Here is an 18,534-nt window from a genome sequence, read left to right as displayed (position 1 = left end):
TTTGGCAGTACACTCTTAAGGATCGGTGATTAATTCGCTCCACTACCGGTCAGACAGATAGTTCACATTAGTTCATAAGAGGCTTGCATTTATCAACTAAGGCATTACATTTTGTTAAAGCATTTGAAGTAATCACTAAGGCTTCTATGGAAGAACATTACATCAGCGAGACTCAAACAACTCAGCTTAAAATACATTGCAAAATCAAAATGTTCTTTAGCTGGGAATCAGCTGGGAGGACTGGCGTGCTAACACTAGTGTCCTTCAAGAAGTCAATAGCACCAGTATCAAGGCCAGAATCATCCGAAACAAACTCCGCTGGGCCGCCCATATGCTTGGATGTCAGAGTCCTGACTACCAAAGTAAATCTTTTTCATCCAGCTCACGAAAGGATCCAGAACAAGAGGACGGCAAAGGAAGCTCTTCAAAGATACCTTGTCGGCTTACCGCAAGAACTGGAACATGCGATTTTGCTTCCAAGAACTGATGCCACCTTTTGGAAACTCCTGCCAAGTGAGTCATTCAAGATGCAGCTCCAGGATCGGGCTCATCAACCACACAAGGACCACAGAACCCGTGGCCAGTAACACGGAGTATCTTAGGTGGACAATCAAACCCATTAGCGAGTGATCAGCGCATTCTATCCATTATAGTTCCTTTAATGGAATTAACAGCCTCATGACAAACCAAAGTTTAAAAAAAACAAAAATGCATCTTCCTTTCACTTTAAACATATTTATAAACACTGAGCACCAATAAAATAAAACTTAAACCTACCAAAAAAATGTCTTCTGAAGTCTCCTGCCTCTGCTAGACCAAAGTTTTTTTGGATAAATAAAAAAAGGTGGAAAAACTCACCAAATATTTGGGTAAGTGGCCCAAGTTGGCAGTGCAGCTGAACTTATCCTTCAGCAGCGCAGAGCTTCAAACTGACAGGAAAAAAATGGTCGGGAGTTTAAACGCCGCATGGTTTTAGTGCGCATGCCTGAACAGCCACACTTCCATGGCGTTACGCGCGGGCATGTGCTGCGCAGCTGCGACTTAAGAGTCCCGAGCCCTCCAGGAAGTTACGGGCCTATCGTCAAACACCTTAATGTTCCAGGGTCCAAGTCCAGTGCCACAACTCAGCCTATTCATCCTCAATAATTGCAATTCAGCAGGACCTGGCTGGTAGGCCGTCTAATGGAGTCCTTCGGGGGGGGGGGGGGGGGGGGCCATGGGTGGCCTGGCCCACGATCGGGGCTCACCGATCTGCGGGCGGATCTGTGCCGTGGGGGCACTCCTTCCTTCCGCGCTGGCCTCTGTAGGACTCCGCCATGGCCGGCGTGGAGAAGAGCCCCTCCCTGTGCATGCGCAGGAACATGCCAGCCGGTCTGCGCATGCGTGGAACCACACTGGCGGTTCTCTGCATGCGCCAACCCGCGCCGGTTGACGCGGCGCCAACCCCTCTGGTGCCGGCCTAGCTCCCAGAAGTGCGGGGGATTCCGCAACTTCCGGTTAGCCCGACGCCAGAATGGTTTGTGCCGTTCGTGGCGCCGGCGTCGGGCCACCCTGCCAATTGCGGGAGAATCCCGCCCACTGTTTTGATGTGTTGATCAATCCAAATACGTTAAATTTCAGAGACCATCCCTATCCCAATATCCCTATACTAATGTAACCAAAGTTCCTAGGGGTGCCAACGCTGGTTTCCTCCAAGTTTCATCACATGACTGCCTGCCATAGTCTCCCGTATTCAATATTTCTGCAAATAATGAAACAAAAGTTCTCTCTGGAGTTGCTTGCAGCTATGTCAAAGAGATTAATTTTCACACTTCCCGAGTAGTCAGTGTAATATTGAGGGCTTACTTCAATGGCACTTGCCACTGTTTTTGCATCGAGTCAAACGCTAACATTTGTTAGCATGCGGGTTATAATCAATATTATACTGTGGAGAAGCTGCCAGTAGGTGAGTAAGACACTAATTTATAGTTAACTCTTTGGTCTTAGACCACACTGCTCATTCAACCTGGGTTTCAGGTTTTTAATCAAATTACACAATGCTGGTCATATTCAGAACTTCCACTGGTTATACATTGGTCGAGCTAAATCTGCATTAAGATATTGCTTTATGACTGGAAGCAATGTCCTGATAAAACTGCCCACTGTTTATGTGGGATTTTCAGTGCGACAATACAAATAATGCATTCTTGCAGAGTTCAAATAGTTGACATCTATGTCACATGATGCTTTATAGGTTTGGGCTAGCACCTTCAAACTGACCAAGACAGGACTATGCTGGCCCAACCCTTGGCTCTTACAGCAAGGACTGGTGTTCATCAATCGCACATATCAGGAGCACAGCAAACCAAGTTTAATGTGAGTCATTAGTAATTGAACCTAGTGTATCCAACTGTCAATCTAAAAAATAACAGGAAAGCAAAGTGAATTTTTTTGGGGGTTTTCCACTCTCAATCGTTAACTTTATAAAACCCATCATGAAGACGTGCACTCCCATTAGTCATGTTAAGTCATACGAGATAGGATCAGAAGGGGGTCAAAGAATTTTCTTATGATACTGGCCTGACTCCAATCAATGAAAAGGTGGTCACAATTACCAACATATACCAGAAGTAATCAACATCCAGGGCGGGATTCTCTCAGCCCGGGGCCGGGCCGGAGAATCCCCACGACCGGCGCAAATCGGGATTGGCCGAGTGGCCGTAACAAAAAACCCGTGTCCCACCGGCGTCGTCCACGTGTGGCTGTGGGGGGGAAGCTCCGTTGTGCCCTGGCCCGAGATAGGGGCCCACCAATCGGCAGGACGGCCTCTCGGGCTGGGGGCCTCCTTTCTTCTGCGCCGGCTCCTTTAGCCATGTTGTGGCGGGGCCGGCGCGGAGAAGGGAGCCACTGTGCATGCGCGGACTCCGCGGCGCCCAGTTGACGCCGGGATCAGCGTGGGTCGCTCCAGTGCTGTGCTGGCCCCCTGTAGGGTCCAGAATTGCTGATCCTGAGGCCATGTTGATGCCGTTGAGAAACGCGACGGCGTTTACGCCGGCGTCAACACTTAGCCTCAGGATCAGAGAATCCCGCCCCCAGTTCCTGAAGTAGAGTACTCTGGAGGACTGTGGCCTTTTTTTTGGATTCTCATAAGCAAATCACTTGCTTGAAAACCTACGATAATACTGACCTTTTCCCAGTTCTGATGAAGGTCTTGGATTGAAAACCTCGCCGCCAACACATTTACATCCTCCCTTTGTTCAAAGGATTTCAAAATACTCAGTAACAGAATTGCATTTTCATCAAATATCTGGATTCTGGATCAGCGCCATTCAATAACAATTTGCATTTGAAAAGCACCTCTTAACATAAAATGCTGCAAGTTGCTCCATAGCAACAATTATCAAAGACATTTTTGGCAGTCACAAGACATTCAGATAAGTGACGAAATATTTGGTGAAAGATGTAGATTTTAACGAGCGTCTTAGAGGTAGGAGGATGTAGAGGCAGGAATTCCCTCCCATTAGCTTTCCCTAGTTTAGAGTCCAAGCTACTGAAAGCACAATCAACAATAGATTTTCATTAGAACACTGCAAAAGCTCACTGTCCTCTACTTCAGTGGCAAATAACTGATCTTCCATGTAAGCACTCGTCAGTTTATAATTCAGATACCTACTTTGACAATGAAGGGTTCAATCGTGGATGGATTCTGCACCAATAACACCTAAATAGAAATGGGAAGAAAATATTAAAGTCATTGTTTTCCTTGGTGAGGGAAAAGGCAGATATTGTTAAAATTGAGTGAGTGAAGAGGATCCTTCTCACGAATCAGTGACGGCCTCACACAAAGACAATATACATCAGAGGTTATCCTTAAATAAGGAGACCAAAACTGGGCAGCATGGTTGCTTCACAGATCCAGGGTCCCAGGTTCGATTCACGGCTTGGGTCACTGTCTGTGCGGAGTCTGCACGTTCTCCCCGTGTCTGCGTGAGTTTCCTCCGGGTGCTCCGGTTTCCTCCCACAGTACAAAGATGTGTGGGTTAGGTGGATTGGCCATGCTAAATTGCCCTCAGGTGTCCAAAAAGGTGGGGCGGGGTTACTGGGATAGGGTGGAGGTGTGGGCTTGGGTAGGGTGCTCTTTCCAAGGGCCGGTGCAGACTCGATGGGCCGAATGGCCTCCTCCTGCACTGTAAATTCAACTTACACTGTCAGAAGTGAAGTATTCTGGAGGACCACAGTCTTTTTGACTCATGTCTATTACTCTGCACTTCCTCTCTCTTCCGACCCAACACTAAGAGTTGAACATATAAAAGAGGCCATTTGGCCCCTCAAGACTGCTCGGTCATTCCATAAGACCATGGCTGATCTGTTTGCGTTTTGCATTCCACACTCCCATCTACCTTTGATAACCATTGATCCCCTTGCCTAACAAGAAGATATCTACCTCTGCCTTAAAAATATTCAATAACCTAGCCTCCACCGCCTTCTGAGGCAAAGAGTTCCAAAGTCTTACAATTCTCAGAAAAAAATCCTCCTTATCTCGGTCCCAAAAGGGCAACCCCTAATTTTAAAACCATGCCCCCTAGGTCTGGACTCGCCCACAAGAGGAAACATCCTTTCAACACTCTTTTCACATCCACCTCGTCAGGACCAGTCAGGATCTTATATACTTCAATCAAATCACCCCTGATTCGGGACTTCCGGTTGCGGCTATGCCTGGGTAGGTCGCAAGTTTGGCAGCTCCCGTCGTGGACTGACTTTTGGGCCCTCTTGAGCAGCCCCAGCGGCACTTGGACGACGGTTCCCAGTGTGGGCAGTAAGGTTCCCTCAGCATTGCATGGAGTGGACCAGGAGTGGAGCGGTCAAAGAAGTGATCTTGGAGAAGAGAGGAGAACGAGCGCGAAAAGGTAAGATGGCGGCGGGCGGGCACCAGGCTGCGTGGGCGCAATGGTCACGGGAGCAGCAGGAGTTCCTGAAAAGCTGCTTTGCGGAGCTGAAAGCAGAGATGCTGGCCCCAATGAAAGTGTCGATTGAGAGGCTGGTGGAAACCCAGAAGGCTCAAGGGACAGCGATTAGAGAGGCGCAGCAGAAAGCCTCTGAAAACGAGGACGAGATCTTGGGCCTGGCGGTGAAAGTGGAGGCGCACGAGGCGCTGCATAAAAAGTGGCAGGAAAAGTTTGAGGACCTGGAGAACAGGTCGAGGAGGAAGAATCTCTGGATTCTGGGTCTCCCTGAAGGTGTGGAGGGGTCCGACATCGGGGCATATGTAGCCACGATGCTGAATATGCTAATGGGCGCGGGAGCCTTCCCGAGGCCCCTGGAGCTGGATGGGGCTCACAGAGTCCTGGCAAGGAGGCCTAAGGCAAATGAGCCGCCAAGGGCCGTAATGGTGAGGTTTCACCGCTTCACGGACAGAGAGTGTGTCCTGAGATGGGCGAAGAAAGAACGGAGCAGCAGGTGGGAGAAAACAGAGATCCGCATCTACCAGGACTGGAGTGCAGAGCTGGCCAAGAAGAGGGCAGGATTCAACCGGGCCAAGGCGGTTCTCCATCGAAAGTGGTTGAAGTTCAGGCTGTTGCAGCCAGCGCGACTGTGGGTCACTTTTCAAGACCGCCACCATTATTTCGATACGCCGGAGGAGGCGTAGACCTTTTTTCAGAACGAAAAATTGGTCTCGAACTAATGGTTTGCTGTGGGTTTTGGGAAAGCTGGGGAGTGGGAAGGGGGGATTAGATGTGAGGTGTGTGTTTTAATGGGCATGGGTATTGTTTTGGAGGGGTCGCTCCTTGCGTTCGAAGGGGGGAGGGGTGCAGGAGGTCCTGGGTCGTTGGGAATTGGGGAGAGGCTGCAGGAGAAAGGAGCTGCGCCACAGGGGGCGGGGCCGGCCCAGGTAGAAAATTGAGGGTGAAAGAAGGGGGGGCCTGGCCCGATGGGAAGGGCGGTGCCAGAGGGGTGTCCGTATTGACTTGAAGAGGGAGGGGGGGGGGAAACAGTCCCCCCGATCCGGCTGATCACTTGGAACGTGAGGGGCCTGAACAGGCCGGTCAAGAGGGCCCGGATGTTCACGCACTTAAAGGGACTGAAGGCAGACGTTGCTATGTTGCAGGATACGCACTTGAAAGTGGTGGATCAGATCAGGCTGAGAAAGGGATGGGTGGGGCAGGTCTTTCATTCGGGGCTGGATGCGAAGAATAGAGGGGTTGCAATCCTGGTGAGTAAGCGGGTGTCGTTCGAGGCACTGAACATTGTGGCTGATAATGGGGGTCGATGTGTGATGATGAGTGGTAGGTTGCAGGGGACCCGGGTGGTGCTGGTGAATGTGTATGCCCCAAATTGGGATGATGCAGGGTTCATGAAGCGCATGCTGAGGCGGACCCCGGATCTGGAAGCGGGGAGCCTGATAATGGGGGGAGGGAACTGTAATACGGACTGGGCACGGCACTGGACCGATCCAGGTAGAGGTCGGGCAAGAGGCCAGCTGCAGCCAAAGTGCTCAGGGGATTTATGGATCAGATGGGGGGACTGGATCCGTGGAGGTTTGCTAGGCCGGCGGCCAGAGAGTTCTCTTTTTTCTATCACGTGCATAAGGCCTATTCACGGATAGACTTCTTTGTGGTGAGCAGGGCATTGATTCCAAGAGTGGAGGGAACGGAATATTCGGCCATAGCGATTTCGGACCACGCCCTGCACTGGGTGGAGTTGGAGTTGGGAGAGGAAAGGGACCAGCGCCCGTTGTGGCGCTTGGACGTGGGACTGTTGGCAGATGAGGAGGTTTGTGGGTGGGTCCGGGGGTGCATTCAGAGATACATAGAGGCCAATGATAATGGGGAAGTACTGGTTGGTGTGGCAGGGAGGCTCTGAAAGCAGTGGTTAGGGGAGAGTTAATCTCAATTAGGGCTCACAGGGAGAAGAGAGAGAGGATGGAGAGGGAGAAGCTGGTGGGGGAGATATTAAGGGTGGATTGGAGGTATGCGGATTCCCCTGAAGAGGGGCTGCTGAAGGAGCGACGGAGCCTCCGAACGGAATTTGCTTAGTTGACCACGGGGAAAGCTGAGACCCAGTGGAGGAAGGCGCAGGGGACAGTATACGAATATGGGGAGAAGGCGACCCGGATGCTGGCGCATCAGCTACGCAAGAGGGAAGAGGCGAGGGACATTGGAGGAATCAGGGAGAGAGGAGGTAACACGGTGTGGAGTTCGGCTAAAATAAATAAGATATTCAGGGATTTCTATGGGAACCTGTATAAGTCAGAATCCCCGGAGGGGGAGGGGGGGGGACGAGAGAGAGAGAGAGAGAGAGGGTGAGGGTGAGGGTGAGGGTGAGGGTGAGGGTGAGGGTGAGGGGGAGGGTGAGGGGGAGGGTGAGGGGGAGGGTGAGGGTGAGGGAGAGGGAGAAAGAGAGAGGGGATGCGGCGGTTCCTGGACCAATTGAAGTTCCCGAGAGTGGAGGAGGGGCAAGTGGAAGGCCTGGGGGCCCCGATTGGGATAGACGAGCTGGTTACGGGGTTGGGGAGCATGCAGGCGGACAAGGCCCCGGGGCCTGATGGGTTCCCGGTCAAATTTTACAGGACGTTTGTGGATCTGCTGGGTCCGCTGCTGGTGAGAACCTTCAACGAGGCGAGGAAGGGATTCTCCCCCCGACAATGTCTCGGGCGCTGATCTCGCTGATCCTCGCTGACAAGGACCCGCTGTAGTGTAGCTCGTATAGGCCGATCTCGCACCTTAATGTAGATGCCATGTTGCTGGCAAAGGTCCTCGCCACAAGAATTGAGGATTGTGTCCCGGGAGTGATACACGAGGACCAGACGGGTTTGTGAAGGGCAGGCAGTTAAATGCAAACGTGCGGAGGCTCCTGAATGTGATGATGCCCTCGGAGGATGAGGAGGCAGAAGTGGTGGCGGCAATGGACGCGGAGAAGGCCTTTGATCGGGTGGAGTGGGAGTACCTATGTGAAGTGCTTGGCAGGTTTGGGTTTGGGCAGGGGTTCATAGGGTGGGTCAAATTGTTATACCAGGCACCGGTGGCGAGCGTATCTACGAACCGGCAGAGATCAGAATATTTTAGGTTGTACCGTGGGACGAGACAGGGGTGCCCCCTGTCCCCTCTGTTGTTTGCTTTGGCAATTGAGCTGCTGGCCATGGCGTTGAGGGAATCTAGAAACTGGAGGGGGTTGGTCCGGGGAGGGACGGGACATCGGGTCTCGTTGTGTGCTGATGACCTGCTTTTGTACAGATCCAGTGGAGGGGATGGTGGAGGTCATGCGGATCCTTAGGGAGTTTGGGGGCTTCTCAGGCTACAAGCTTCTCAGGCTACAAGCTACAAGTGGGGAAGAGTGAGCTCTTTGTGGTACATACGAGGGGCCTGGAAAGGGGGCTGGAGGAGCTGCCGCTTAAGAGGGTGGAGAGGAGTTTCCGATATTTGGGTATTCAGGTGGCCAGGAGTTGGGGGGTCCTGCATAAGCTTAATTTGGCATGGTTGGTAGACCAGATGGAGGAAGACTTTAGGAGATGGGACGTGTTGCCACTCTCCCTGGCGGGCAGGGTGCAGTCCGTTAAGATGACAGTCCTCCCTAGGTTCCTGTTTGTGTTCCAGTGCCTAACCATCCTCATCCTCAAGGCCTTTTTTAAGTGAGTAAGCAGGAGCATTATGGGGTTTGTATGGGCAAGTAAGACCCCGAGGGTCAAGAGGCTGTTTCTGGAGCGTAGTCGGGACAGGGGTGGGCTGGCGCTACCGACCCTGTGTAATTATTACTGGGCAGCCAATGTGGCAATGATTCGGAAATGGGTAATGGAGGGAGAGGGGATGGTGTGGAAAAGATTAGAGGTGGCATCATGCGTGGGCACTAGCTTGGGAGCGCTGATGACGGCACCTTTGCCGCTACCGCCGACGCAGTACACCACGGGCCTGGTGGTGGCGGCGGCACTGAGGATCTGGGGGCAGTGGAGACGGCACAGGGGTGAGTTGGGGGCCTCAATGTGGGCCCCAATACGGAATAATCATAGGTTTGCACCGGGCAGGATAGATGGCAGATTCCGAAGCTGGCATCGGGCCGGAATTAAAAGTATGGGGGACCTATTTATCAATGGGGCTTTTGCTAGCCTGGGGGCGCTGGAGGAGAAATTTGGGTTACCCCCCGGAAACGTTTTTAGGTACATGCAGGTGAGGGCATTTGTGAGAAGGCAGGTAAGGGAATTTCTGCTGCTTCCCGCACGGAGGATTCAGGACAGGGTGACCTCGGGTGTATGGGTGGGAGAGGGCAAGGTCTCGGCGATCTATCAGGAGTTGCAGGGGGCGGAGGAAGCCTCGGTGGAGGAGCTGAAGGGGAGGAGAAGCTGGGAGAGGAACTGGATGAGGGCTTGTGGGCGGAGGCCCTGGGCAAGGTTAACTCCTCCTCGTCTTGCGCCAAACTTAGCCTGATCCTGTTCAAAGTGGTTCACAGGGCACCGATGACAGGGGCGAGGATTTGCAAGTTTTTTGGGGTGGAGGACAGATGCGTGAGGTGCTCGGGGAGCCCAGCAAATGACGCCCATATGTTCTGAGCGTGCCCAGAGGGGTTCTGGAGGGGCTTCGCAAAGGCTATGTCCAATGTCTTGGACATTAGTGTAAAACCGAGCTGGGGGATAGCAATATTCGGGGTATCAGATGAGCCGGGAGTACAGGAGCTGAAAGAGGCCAGAGTTTTGGCCTTTGCGTCCTTGGTAGCCCGGAGGAGGATCCTCCTAATATGGGGGGGATGCGAAACCCCCAAGCGTGGAGGCTTGGATTAATGACATGGCAGGGTTCATCAAGTTGGAGAGGATAACGTTTGCCTTGCGAGGGTCTGTGCAGGGATTCTCCAGGAGGTGGCAACCGTTCCTAGACTTTCTCGCGGAGCGTTAGGTGGAGGTCAAGAGCAGCAGCAAACCAGGGGGGAGCGGGGGTTGGGAGGGGTTTTTGGCTTGTTTTTATTATTGTAAGGGGCGTTTGTCCCATTTTTATTCTCGTTTGTTAGATAGTTTAATATTTAGTGGTTTAAGTTGTTGGAGGGGATGGTGTAAGGCCCCCCTTTTTATTTTTCTTATGTGTATTTTCTTTCCTTTTTGGAGCGTTTGGTAAAAATTTATTGAAAACCTTGAATAAACATTTTTTTTTTAATTAAAAAAAAAAAATCACTCCTGATTCTTGTAAACTTCAGTGGAGACAATCTCAGTCTGTCGAAACTTTCTGCATAAGACAACCCACGCATGCCAGGTATCAATCTAGTGAACCTCCTCTGAATCGCCGCCAACACATTTACATCCTTCCTTAAATAAGGAGATCAAAACTGCAAACAGTATTCCAGATGTAGACTCACCAATGTCCTGTATACCTGAAGTAAAACAAACATACCTCTATGTTGAATTCCTCTCGTAATAAAGGATAGCATTTCATTCAACTTTTTAATTACTTGCTGTGTCTACATATTAACTTTCTGTGACTCATGACAAAGGGGAGGCAAGAGTAGCAGGGTTTTGAAAATCCAGAAACTGCACAAATCTAAAAGTGTTTCTGGAAAGCAGGAGTTGTGGGAAGATCACCCAATATGTTAATAAGAAGGGAGGAAAACAGGTAACAGTAAACTTAGGATGAAAGCCCCAAGGAAACATTTTTGACAAATGTCTACCAAAACTTGCAGGAAGGTAAAATGTACCCACAGCATGGTTCTTAAAAGGGGGAGAAAGAGAAACCGAGAACGATTTGCTCAGCTTTAAATCTTTACTAGAAAGATGTCTGAATATCATTGTAAACCTAGTGCATGACCAATCTACAACACAATTATCCCAAATCAAATTACCACAGAAAAAGTGTCTAAAGTATTCCTCACCAGTAACAGTTCATTAGCTGGAAGAAACAAAATGCATAGCCCATCAGAGAATCTTACTTGGACTACATAAAAAATGCACTGGAACCATACTATCAGTTCCACTTTGAAAAATTATGTTGAATTTACAGTTTAATTACAAGTATCTCTTACTAAAGATTATACATTAGCAAACTAATGCTGTAGATTATTTCTGAATTGAGGTGGAGGGAAGGATGGGAAAGATTACCTTGTCGATGATTGCTATGACCGTGGACATTTGCAGATCCTCTACCGGAGAGCTGAGAATTCTATTTGGCCGAAACCTCAGGCTGCTAAAACCCTACAAATGATGGAAGAATAAGAGAGTTAATTTTAAATATAGGGGGAAAATGTAATTATTTGATACATTATGTACAAGCAGACAGTGCAAAATGGCCCCGAGAACAACTGAAAGGACACCATCCAAACCCATTCTAAATCTGGGTTGGACATGTTGGATGTTCAGGAGGTAAACCAATGGATCAAAACTAATTTCTTTTCCCGCTACTGACTGATATTCTTTCTATTGACAAAAAAAGGGGCGGTGTACATTAGTACTGTTCCAATCTGTTAAAATGTCATCTGTGCTACAACTACATCCAAGCAAGGAGACTCGAGCAGTAAAAGCAGTTATTCAATAATAGCACTGAGCACCATCACTGTAGTAATAATATCATTTTCTGTTGCCATTAACATATGTAATCTGTAGTCCCATCACATATTTTCTTTAGAGGAAAAAGCATCATGAAAGATTTGTATATAATTTTCATCAAGTTGCAAGTTGTGCAATAATGTGTTGACAAAAGCACTCCAGTAAATGGTGAAACATGAAATGCCAAACATTGGGTTTTCCTCCAATTAGATTATTCAACATTGTTAATATAAATTAAGCATAAATATTCTGCACTTTACTGTAGGAGAAAAAAAAGAATATGGTTATATACATTTGATTAAAATAAATTGCTTGCTCAGCTTTGTTGAATATCTGGACATTAGCAGCCCAGCCTTTTTGAATATAAAAAACAGCACCATGCCCAGTCCAGTCCCATTGAACATACTTTCTAGGATTAGCCATTCATGGGAGTGGGCACAGCAATTCTAATATCTGCAGAAGGAGATCGGAGACTGTCGTGACTGCAGAAATCTCAGGAAAAAGGACCAATTATGTCAGAGGACCTCCCTCCGCCTGCTCTCTATCCTGAGTGAATTTAGCACTGAAAAACTTCAAACATATCATCAATTGCCAGATTTGACACAGCTCTTCATACCCCAGTATCGTCGGTACCATTTCCTAAGCTTCCCTGTAAGTGGGAGTTGAATATTTCTTCGGCTCGTTTCAAATACTGAGTTGTTTTTCTTTTCACAGCTTCGCGGCGCTCTTTGTTTGGATCAACTGTAATAAAAAAGAAGCAGACAATGAAAGATGCTCGAGCCAGAACAGTCAGGGAATTAAGTTGAGCAGTACACACACTTCATTGCAGGTACAATAGCTGACCATCTACAGGTCTCTGCCTATGCTGGGAGAAATGTACAATGTAAGATCGATTCTCTTTTACCACATTGCCTTGGAAGAAATTAGGAACTCAATCACATTAATATTATAGTAGTATAAGAACACAAGAAATAGGAACAGTAGGAGGCCTTTCAGCTTCTTAAGCCTGATCTGCCATCCAACAAGACCATGGTTGATCTGTTGTGGCCTCAATTCTTCCTACCCCTAATAATCCTGGGGTACTTTGTCAATAAAAAATCTGTATGACCCAATGTCGCTGGCTACACCGTTCTCTCGGGATGCAAGTAGGTATGCATGGGGTTCATTATTCCTGATGAGGCTACTCACCTGTAGGGAAGTTAGAAAGGCAAAGATCTCAGGATTCTTTGCCACCACCAATGCTGCCTCCATTAATCAGTCAACTGCAACCCTACTTGCCAGCACAGCAAGAAAATGGAGAATGTAAATGCTGCTCCTGTCCCCCCCCACCCACCAAGGTGAAAGACTGAGAAACTTTAAGGTGGCAGTCCTGACAACCAGGCTGAAGCATAATTAATGTCTGATTCCAGAGAGCTCACAATTTGGAGTGCCATGATAGCTCTCCAACTCACACCAAGATCATCGGCTAGTTGGGATGTCACAAGAGGTCATCTAGCCCATGGTGTCTGTGCAAAGCTGAAAAACAGCAGTCCAGCTTCATCCCACTTTCCTGTAGGAAATGTGCTTGGGAGTACGTTAACTTAGTAAATGCGATCAGGGTTTCTGCTTCTACCACCCTGTCAGGCAGCAAGCTCCAGATTCCAACCATCGTCCAGGTAAAAAACTTTCTGAACTCTCTCTAATCCTTCTGACAATCCTTTTAAACCAATGTCCCTAGTTATTCACCACCTCCCACGAAGAGATGAACCTCCAGCAAAACCTCAATTTCTTTATTTCAGTGATGCCATGGGAGAAAAGTAGACTCCACAAATTTGTTATCCAGACCCTGGCTTCAACCAAACCTATCCAGATTATGTTCTGCTTCACCATGTAAACAATAACTATTACCAACTATCTCAATATTTGTGTACTAATTCTGAATTTTCACGTTCTCTCTACATCTCTCGTTTCTACCAAGTGTTATTTCTCTATTTCTCTCCCCATGTCATATAAGGGCCCATGGTATTCGAGGCAAGGTACTAACATGGATTGACGATTGGCTGTCAGGCAGAAGGCAGAGAGTTGGGATAAACGGTTCTTTTTCGGAATGGCAACTCGTGACAAGTGGTGTCCCGCAGGGTTCAGTGTTGGGGCCACAGCTGTTCTCTTTATATATTAACGATCTAGATGATGGGACTGGGAACATTCTGGCTTAGTTTGCCGATGATACAAAGATAGGTGGAGGGGCAGGTAGTATGGAGGAGGTGGGGAGGCTGCAGAAAGATTTAGACAGTTTAGGAGAGTGGTCCAAGAAATGGCTGATGAAATTCAACGTGGGCATGTGCGAGGTCTTGCACTTTGGAAAAAAGAATAGAGGCATGGACTATTTTCTAAACGGTGACAAAATTCATAATGCTGAAGTGCAAAGGGACTTGGGAGTCCTAGTCCAGGATTCTCTAAAGGTAAACTTGCAGGTTGAGTCCGTAATTAAGAAAGCAAATGCAATGTTGTCATTCATCTCAAGAGGCTTGGAATATAAAAGCAGGGATGTACTTCTGAAGCTTTATAAAGCATTAGTTAGGTCCCATTTAGAATACTGTGCGCAATTTTGGGCCCCACACCTCAGCAAGGACATACTGGCACTGGAGCGGGTCCAGCGGAGATTCACACGGATGGTCCCAGGAATGGTAGGCCTAACATACGATGAACGTCTGAGGATCCTGGGATTATATTCATTGGAGTTTAGAGGTTGAGAGGAGATCTAATAGAAACTTACAAGATAATGAATGGCTTAGATAGGGTGGACGTAGGGAAGTTGTTTCCATTAGCAGGGGAGACTAGGACCCGGGGGCACAACCTTAGAATAAAAGGGAGTCACTTTAGAACAGAGATGAGGAGAAATTTCTTCAGCCAGAGAGTGGTGGGTCTGTGGAATTCATTGCCACAGAGGGCGGTGGAGGCCGGGACGTTGAGCGTCTTTAAGACAGAAGTTGATAAATTCTTGATTTCTCGAGGAATTAAGGGCTATGGAGAGAACAGCGGGTAAATGGGAGTTGAAATCAGCCATGATTGAATGGTGGAGTGGACTCGATGGGCCGAATGGCCTTACTTCCGCTCCTATGTCTTATGGTCTTATGTATTGTGGTGGGTTACAGATCCCCAGGTAGCAGACACAAGTAACCCAACCAAAGAGCCCTTAGTTACTCATAAACCCATTCATTATTCATGGGATGTGGGCGTTGCTGACTCGGTCAGCATTTATTGTCCATCCCTGATTGCCCCAGAACAGAATGGCTTGCTAGGTCATTTCAGAAGGCATTCAAGCATCAATCACATTGTTACTTCATGAACACGCTACTCCAGATCCAGAGTGAATGTCACTAAGCTGCTCAACATGAAAGGCACCACAAATAACTTAACCCTTATCTTATCCAAAACTCAACAAAGAACCGGATAATCTTCCCCACCATAACCAAGAACACTAAATCATGGCACCCCACCCTCAAGATTAGTTAACCTATTACATAGTGGGCCACAATATTGGATAGCCTACTTGAGCCCCATCTTATTTCTTCTACCTTAAGTTATACATACCTAACTAGTAATGGACAGGTCAAAGATGGCCAGTGGAAATGACTGACCAACAGACTGCAGTTGTGGAATGTGTTTTTTAAAAATACATTTGCACCAATAATAGGGAGTGGGGGATTTGTACCTGAACAGTGGTGGGAGCGGTCTTCTTGCGAGCCACATAACTAGGAAGTAGATTTAAAGTGGTGGGGGCAAGGGATCAAATATGTGAAGCTGTAATAAATCAAAGAGTTGAAACAAGGCAAAAAGAGAAAGGTATTATTAAAGGAAATGAAAAACAAACCGTGACAGGAAGGGATAGAGAGTACAAATGTAACAATAAATCAGATGATAGTACAGATTATGAGAACAGGATAAAAGTAATCCCATCTGATTGCACAAAGTATTCAAACAAAACAGATGAACTGAGTGCGCACATAGAAATAAATACCAATAAATAGCCATTACAGAGACTAGGCTGCAGGAGGACATGGATTAGGACCTAAATATTAGAGTGTATAGGAAGCGTGAAATAAGAGTGGCTTAGTTAGTTAATGATGGTATTAGCACAATAGAGAAGGATGACCTAAGTTTGACGAATTGAACTAAAGAAAAGAGCATTAGACTGGGTTGACCAGTTAGAATAGTGCATTATGGATATTAATTTGGGTTGCAAGGAATGAACAAAGAGATGGGCAAAGCATGGCGAGAGGGGGAGGGGTGGCTATCAGGACTGGCTCTTTGCACAAAGGATGCTACAAAGGATGCTGGAAGGCAGAGGCCCAGAGGAAGGAAAGGAATGTGTAATGAGCCTATCAGAATCAGTGGCAGTTAGATTATATGACCAGGTCAAGGAAAGGGCCTATCGGAATCTTGTATTCATGTATGTGGAACTAGATACTGCATGAATGTAAATAAACACACATGGGTTGCTTCTCTTTGTTCACTCGCTCTGGAAGTTTGAAGAGACATGGGTCTCCTGCCTTCATCAGAGTGAGTGTAAGTTTGCAAGCTATTTGAAATAAACTAAAGGAATTTCTAAATCCGAACTCAGCCTTTTGATTGAGACCAGACTGGACAGAAAGAACTCAATTTCATCATTTGGTGGCAGCGGAGGGATTTCTACAGGCGACCATCTGCGAAATGAGAATTAAACTGATGTCGGACGGAGAGAGAGGAAATGGGCCCACGACGTGAGCAGCTGGAAAATTACCATGTCGGTTTTCCTCTTTTTCGTAGTCTGATGACGTTTAATCACTCGCACATGGTCAGATAAGGTCGTCTCGACGAAATTAAAGGTCAGTCTGGCGGATTAGAAAACTAATTTCAATCGATATAGGTACGATTGAGGGCGATTAAACCGAGGGAATACTAGGAGACAATTCAGCTAGGGCCTGAGGGAATGTGCCTCGTAATTCAGTTTGCATGTTGAAAATTAAAATTGTTTGTATTCGGGAGCTGTTCGGAGGAGGAGGAGCAGTCTCTGTCAGGGAGAGAACCTGAGAACATCTAAGACACTCAGAAGGTAAGAAGGTAAGTGATTTTTACTTTTATACCTTTTTCAAATTGTGTGTGTCGGGGGGAAGCTGAAGTGACATCACAGAAAAGCTGTGACCTGAGTGGCTGGTTGGGAATCTATACTAAATTAAAAAAATTAAGCATTGGTAACTAATTAAACATAATTACTTAATTATAATTTAGAGGGGTATCTAAGCCAGAGATCGGAGAGTACTATATTTAGCTTTCGCATTTATATTAGAAATCTAGTGCCAGGAAACAGATAGTTAACAGTAACTTTAAAAAATTAAACTTTTAATTTTAATTAATTGATGCAATGTCAGTTAGAGGGGTGCAGTGCTCTGACTGTGAGATGTGGCAGGTCCGGGAGGCTTCCAGCGTCCCGGATGGCTTCATCTGCAGAAAGTGCACCCAACTGGAGCTCCTCACAGTCCGCATGGTTCGGTTGGAGCAGCAATTGGATGCACTTAGGAGCATGCAGGTGGCGGAAAGCGTCATAGATCGCAGTTATATAAATGTGGTCACGCCCAAGGTGCAGGCAGAGAAATGGGTGACCACCAGAAAGGGCAGGTAGTCAGTGCAGGAATCCCCTGTGGTTGTCCCCCTCTCGAACAGGTATACCCCTTTGGATACTGTCGGGGGGGGGATAGCCTATCAGGGGAAAACAGCAGCAGCCAGAGCAGTGGCACCACGGCTGGCTCTGATGTTCAGAAGGGAGGGTCAAAGCGCAGAAGAGCAATAGTAATAGGGGACTCTATAGTCAGGGGCACAGATAGGCACTTCTGTGGACGTGAAAGAGACTCCAGGATGGTATGTTGCCTCCCTGGTGCCAGGGTCCAGGATGTCTCCGAACGGGTAGAGAGCATCCTGAAGGGGGAGGGCAGGCAGAGGTCGTTGTACATATTGGTACTAACGACATAGGCAGGAAGGGGCATGAGGTCCTGCAGCAGGAGTTCAGGGAGCTAGGCAGAAAGTTAAAAGACAGGACCTCTAGGGTTGTAATCTCGGGATTACTCCCTGTGCTACATGCCAGTGAGGCTAGAAATAGGAAGATAGAGCAGCTAAACACGTGGCTAAACAGCTGGTGTAGGAGGGAGGGTTTCCGTTATCTGGACCACTGGGAGCTCTTCCGGGGCAGGTGTGACCTATATAAGGACGGGTTGCATCAAAACTGGAGAGGCATTAATATCCTGGTTTGCTAGTGTCACACGGGAGGGTTTAAACTAGTATGGCAGGGGGGTGGGCACGGGAGCAATAGGTCAGAAGGTGAGAGCATTGAGGGAGAACTAGGGAATAGGGACAGTGGAGCTCTGAGGCAGAGCAGACAGGGAGAAGTTGCTGAACACAGCGGGTCTGGTGGCCTGAAGTGCATATGTTTTAATGCAAGAAGTATTATGGGTAAGGCAGATGAACTTAGAGCTTGGATTAGTACTTGGAACTATGATGTTGTTTCCATTACAGAGACCTGGTCGAGGGAAGGGCAAGATTGGCAGCTAAAAGTTCCAGGATTTAGATGTTTCAGGCGAGATAGAGGGGGATGTAAAAGGGGTGGCGGAATTGTGCTACTGGTTAGGGAGAATATCACAGCTGTACTACGGAAGGACACCTCAGAGGGCAGTGAGGCTATATGGGTAGAGATCAGGAATAAGAAGGGTGCAGTCACAATGTTGGGGGTTTACTACAGGCCGCTACAGGCCAGTGGGAGATAGAGGAGCAGATAGGTAGACAGATTTTGGAAAAGAGTAAAAACAACAGGGTTGTGGTGATGGGAGACTTCAACTTCCCCAATATTGACTGGGACTCACTTAGTGCCAGGGGCTTAGACGGGGCGGAGTTTGTAAGGAGCATCCAGGAGGGCTTCTTAAAACAATATGTGGTCAGTCCAACTGGGGAAGGGGCGGTACTGGACCTGGTATTGGGGAATGAGCCCGGCCAGGTGGTAGATGTTTCAGTAGGGGAGCATTTTGGGAACAGTG

The 18,534-nt window shown here is 48.0% G+C and overlaps 1 protein-coding gene across 4 annotated transcripts in view; it reads right to left on the bottom strand.

Moving 5' to 3' along the window:
* The window catches only part of rps6kl1 (ribosomal protein S6 kinase-like 1), a 58,790-nt gene that overhangs the window by 15,569 nt on the left and 24,687 nt on the right, over positions 1 to 18,534 (bottom strand). For 3 of the 4 annotated variants that reach the window (XM_072493141.1, XM_072493146.1, XM_072493159.1), the window contains exons 3-5: positions 12,108 to 12,232; positions 11,048 to 11,140; positions 3,653 to 3,700 (exon numbers count right to left, since the gene is read on the bottom strand). In XM_072493141.1, coding sequence (XP_072349242.1) covers positions 3,653 to 3,700; positions 11,048 to 11,140; positions 12,108 to 12,232 — 266 coding nt within the window. The remainder of the gene's footprint in view (positions 1 to 3,652; positions 3,701 to 11,047; positions 11,141 to 12,107; positions 12,233 to 18,534) is intronic. The other variant, XM_072493153.1, reaches the window with a different exon arrangement.

The sequence above is a fragment of the Scyliorhinus torazame genome, chromosome 2 (genome assembly GCF_047496885.1).
Source record: "Scyliorhinus torazame isolate Kashiwa2021f chromosome 2, sScyTor2.1, whole genome shotgun sequence".
Classification (NCBI taxonomy): Eukaryota; Metazoa; Chordata; class Chondrichthyes; order Carcharhiniformes; family Scyliorhinidae; genus Scyliorhinus; species Scyliorhinus torazame.
The sequence above is the reverse complement of the archived record's forward strand: the minus strand, read 5'-3'. Positions and strand labels throughout refer to the sequence as shown.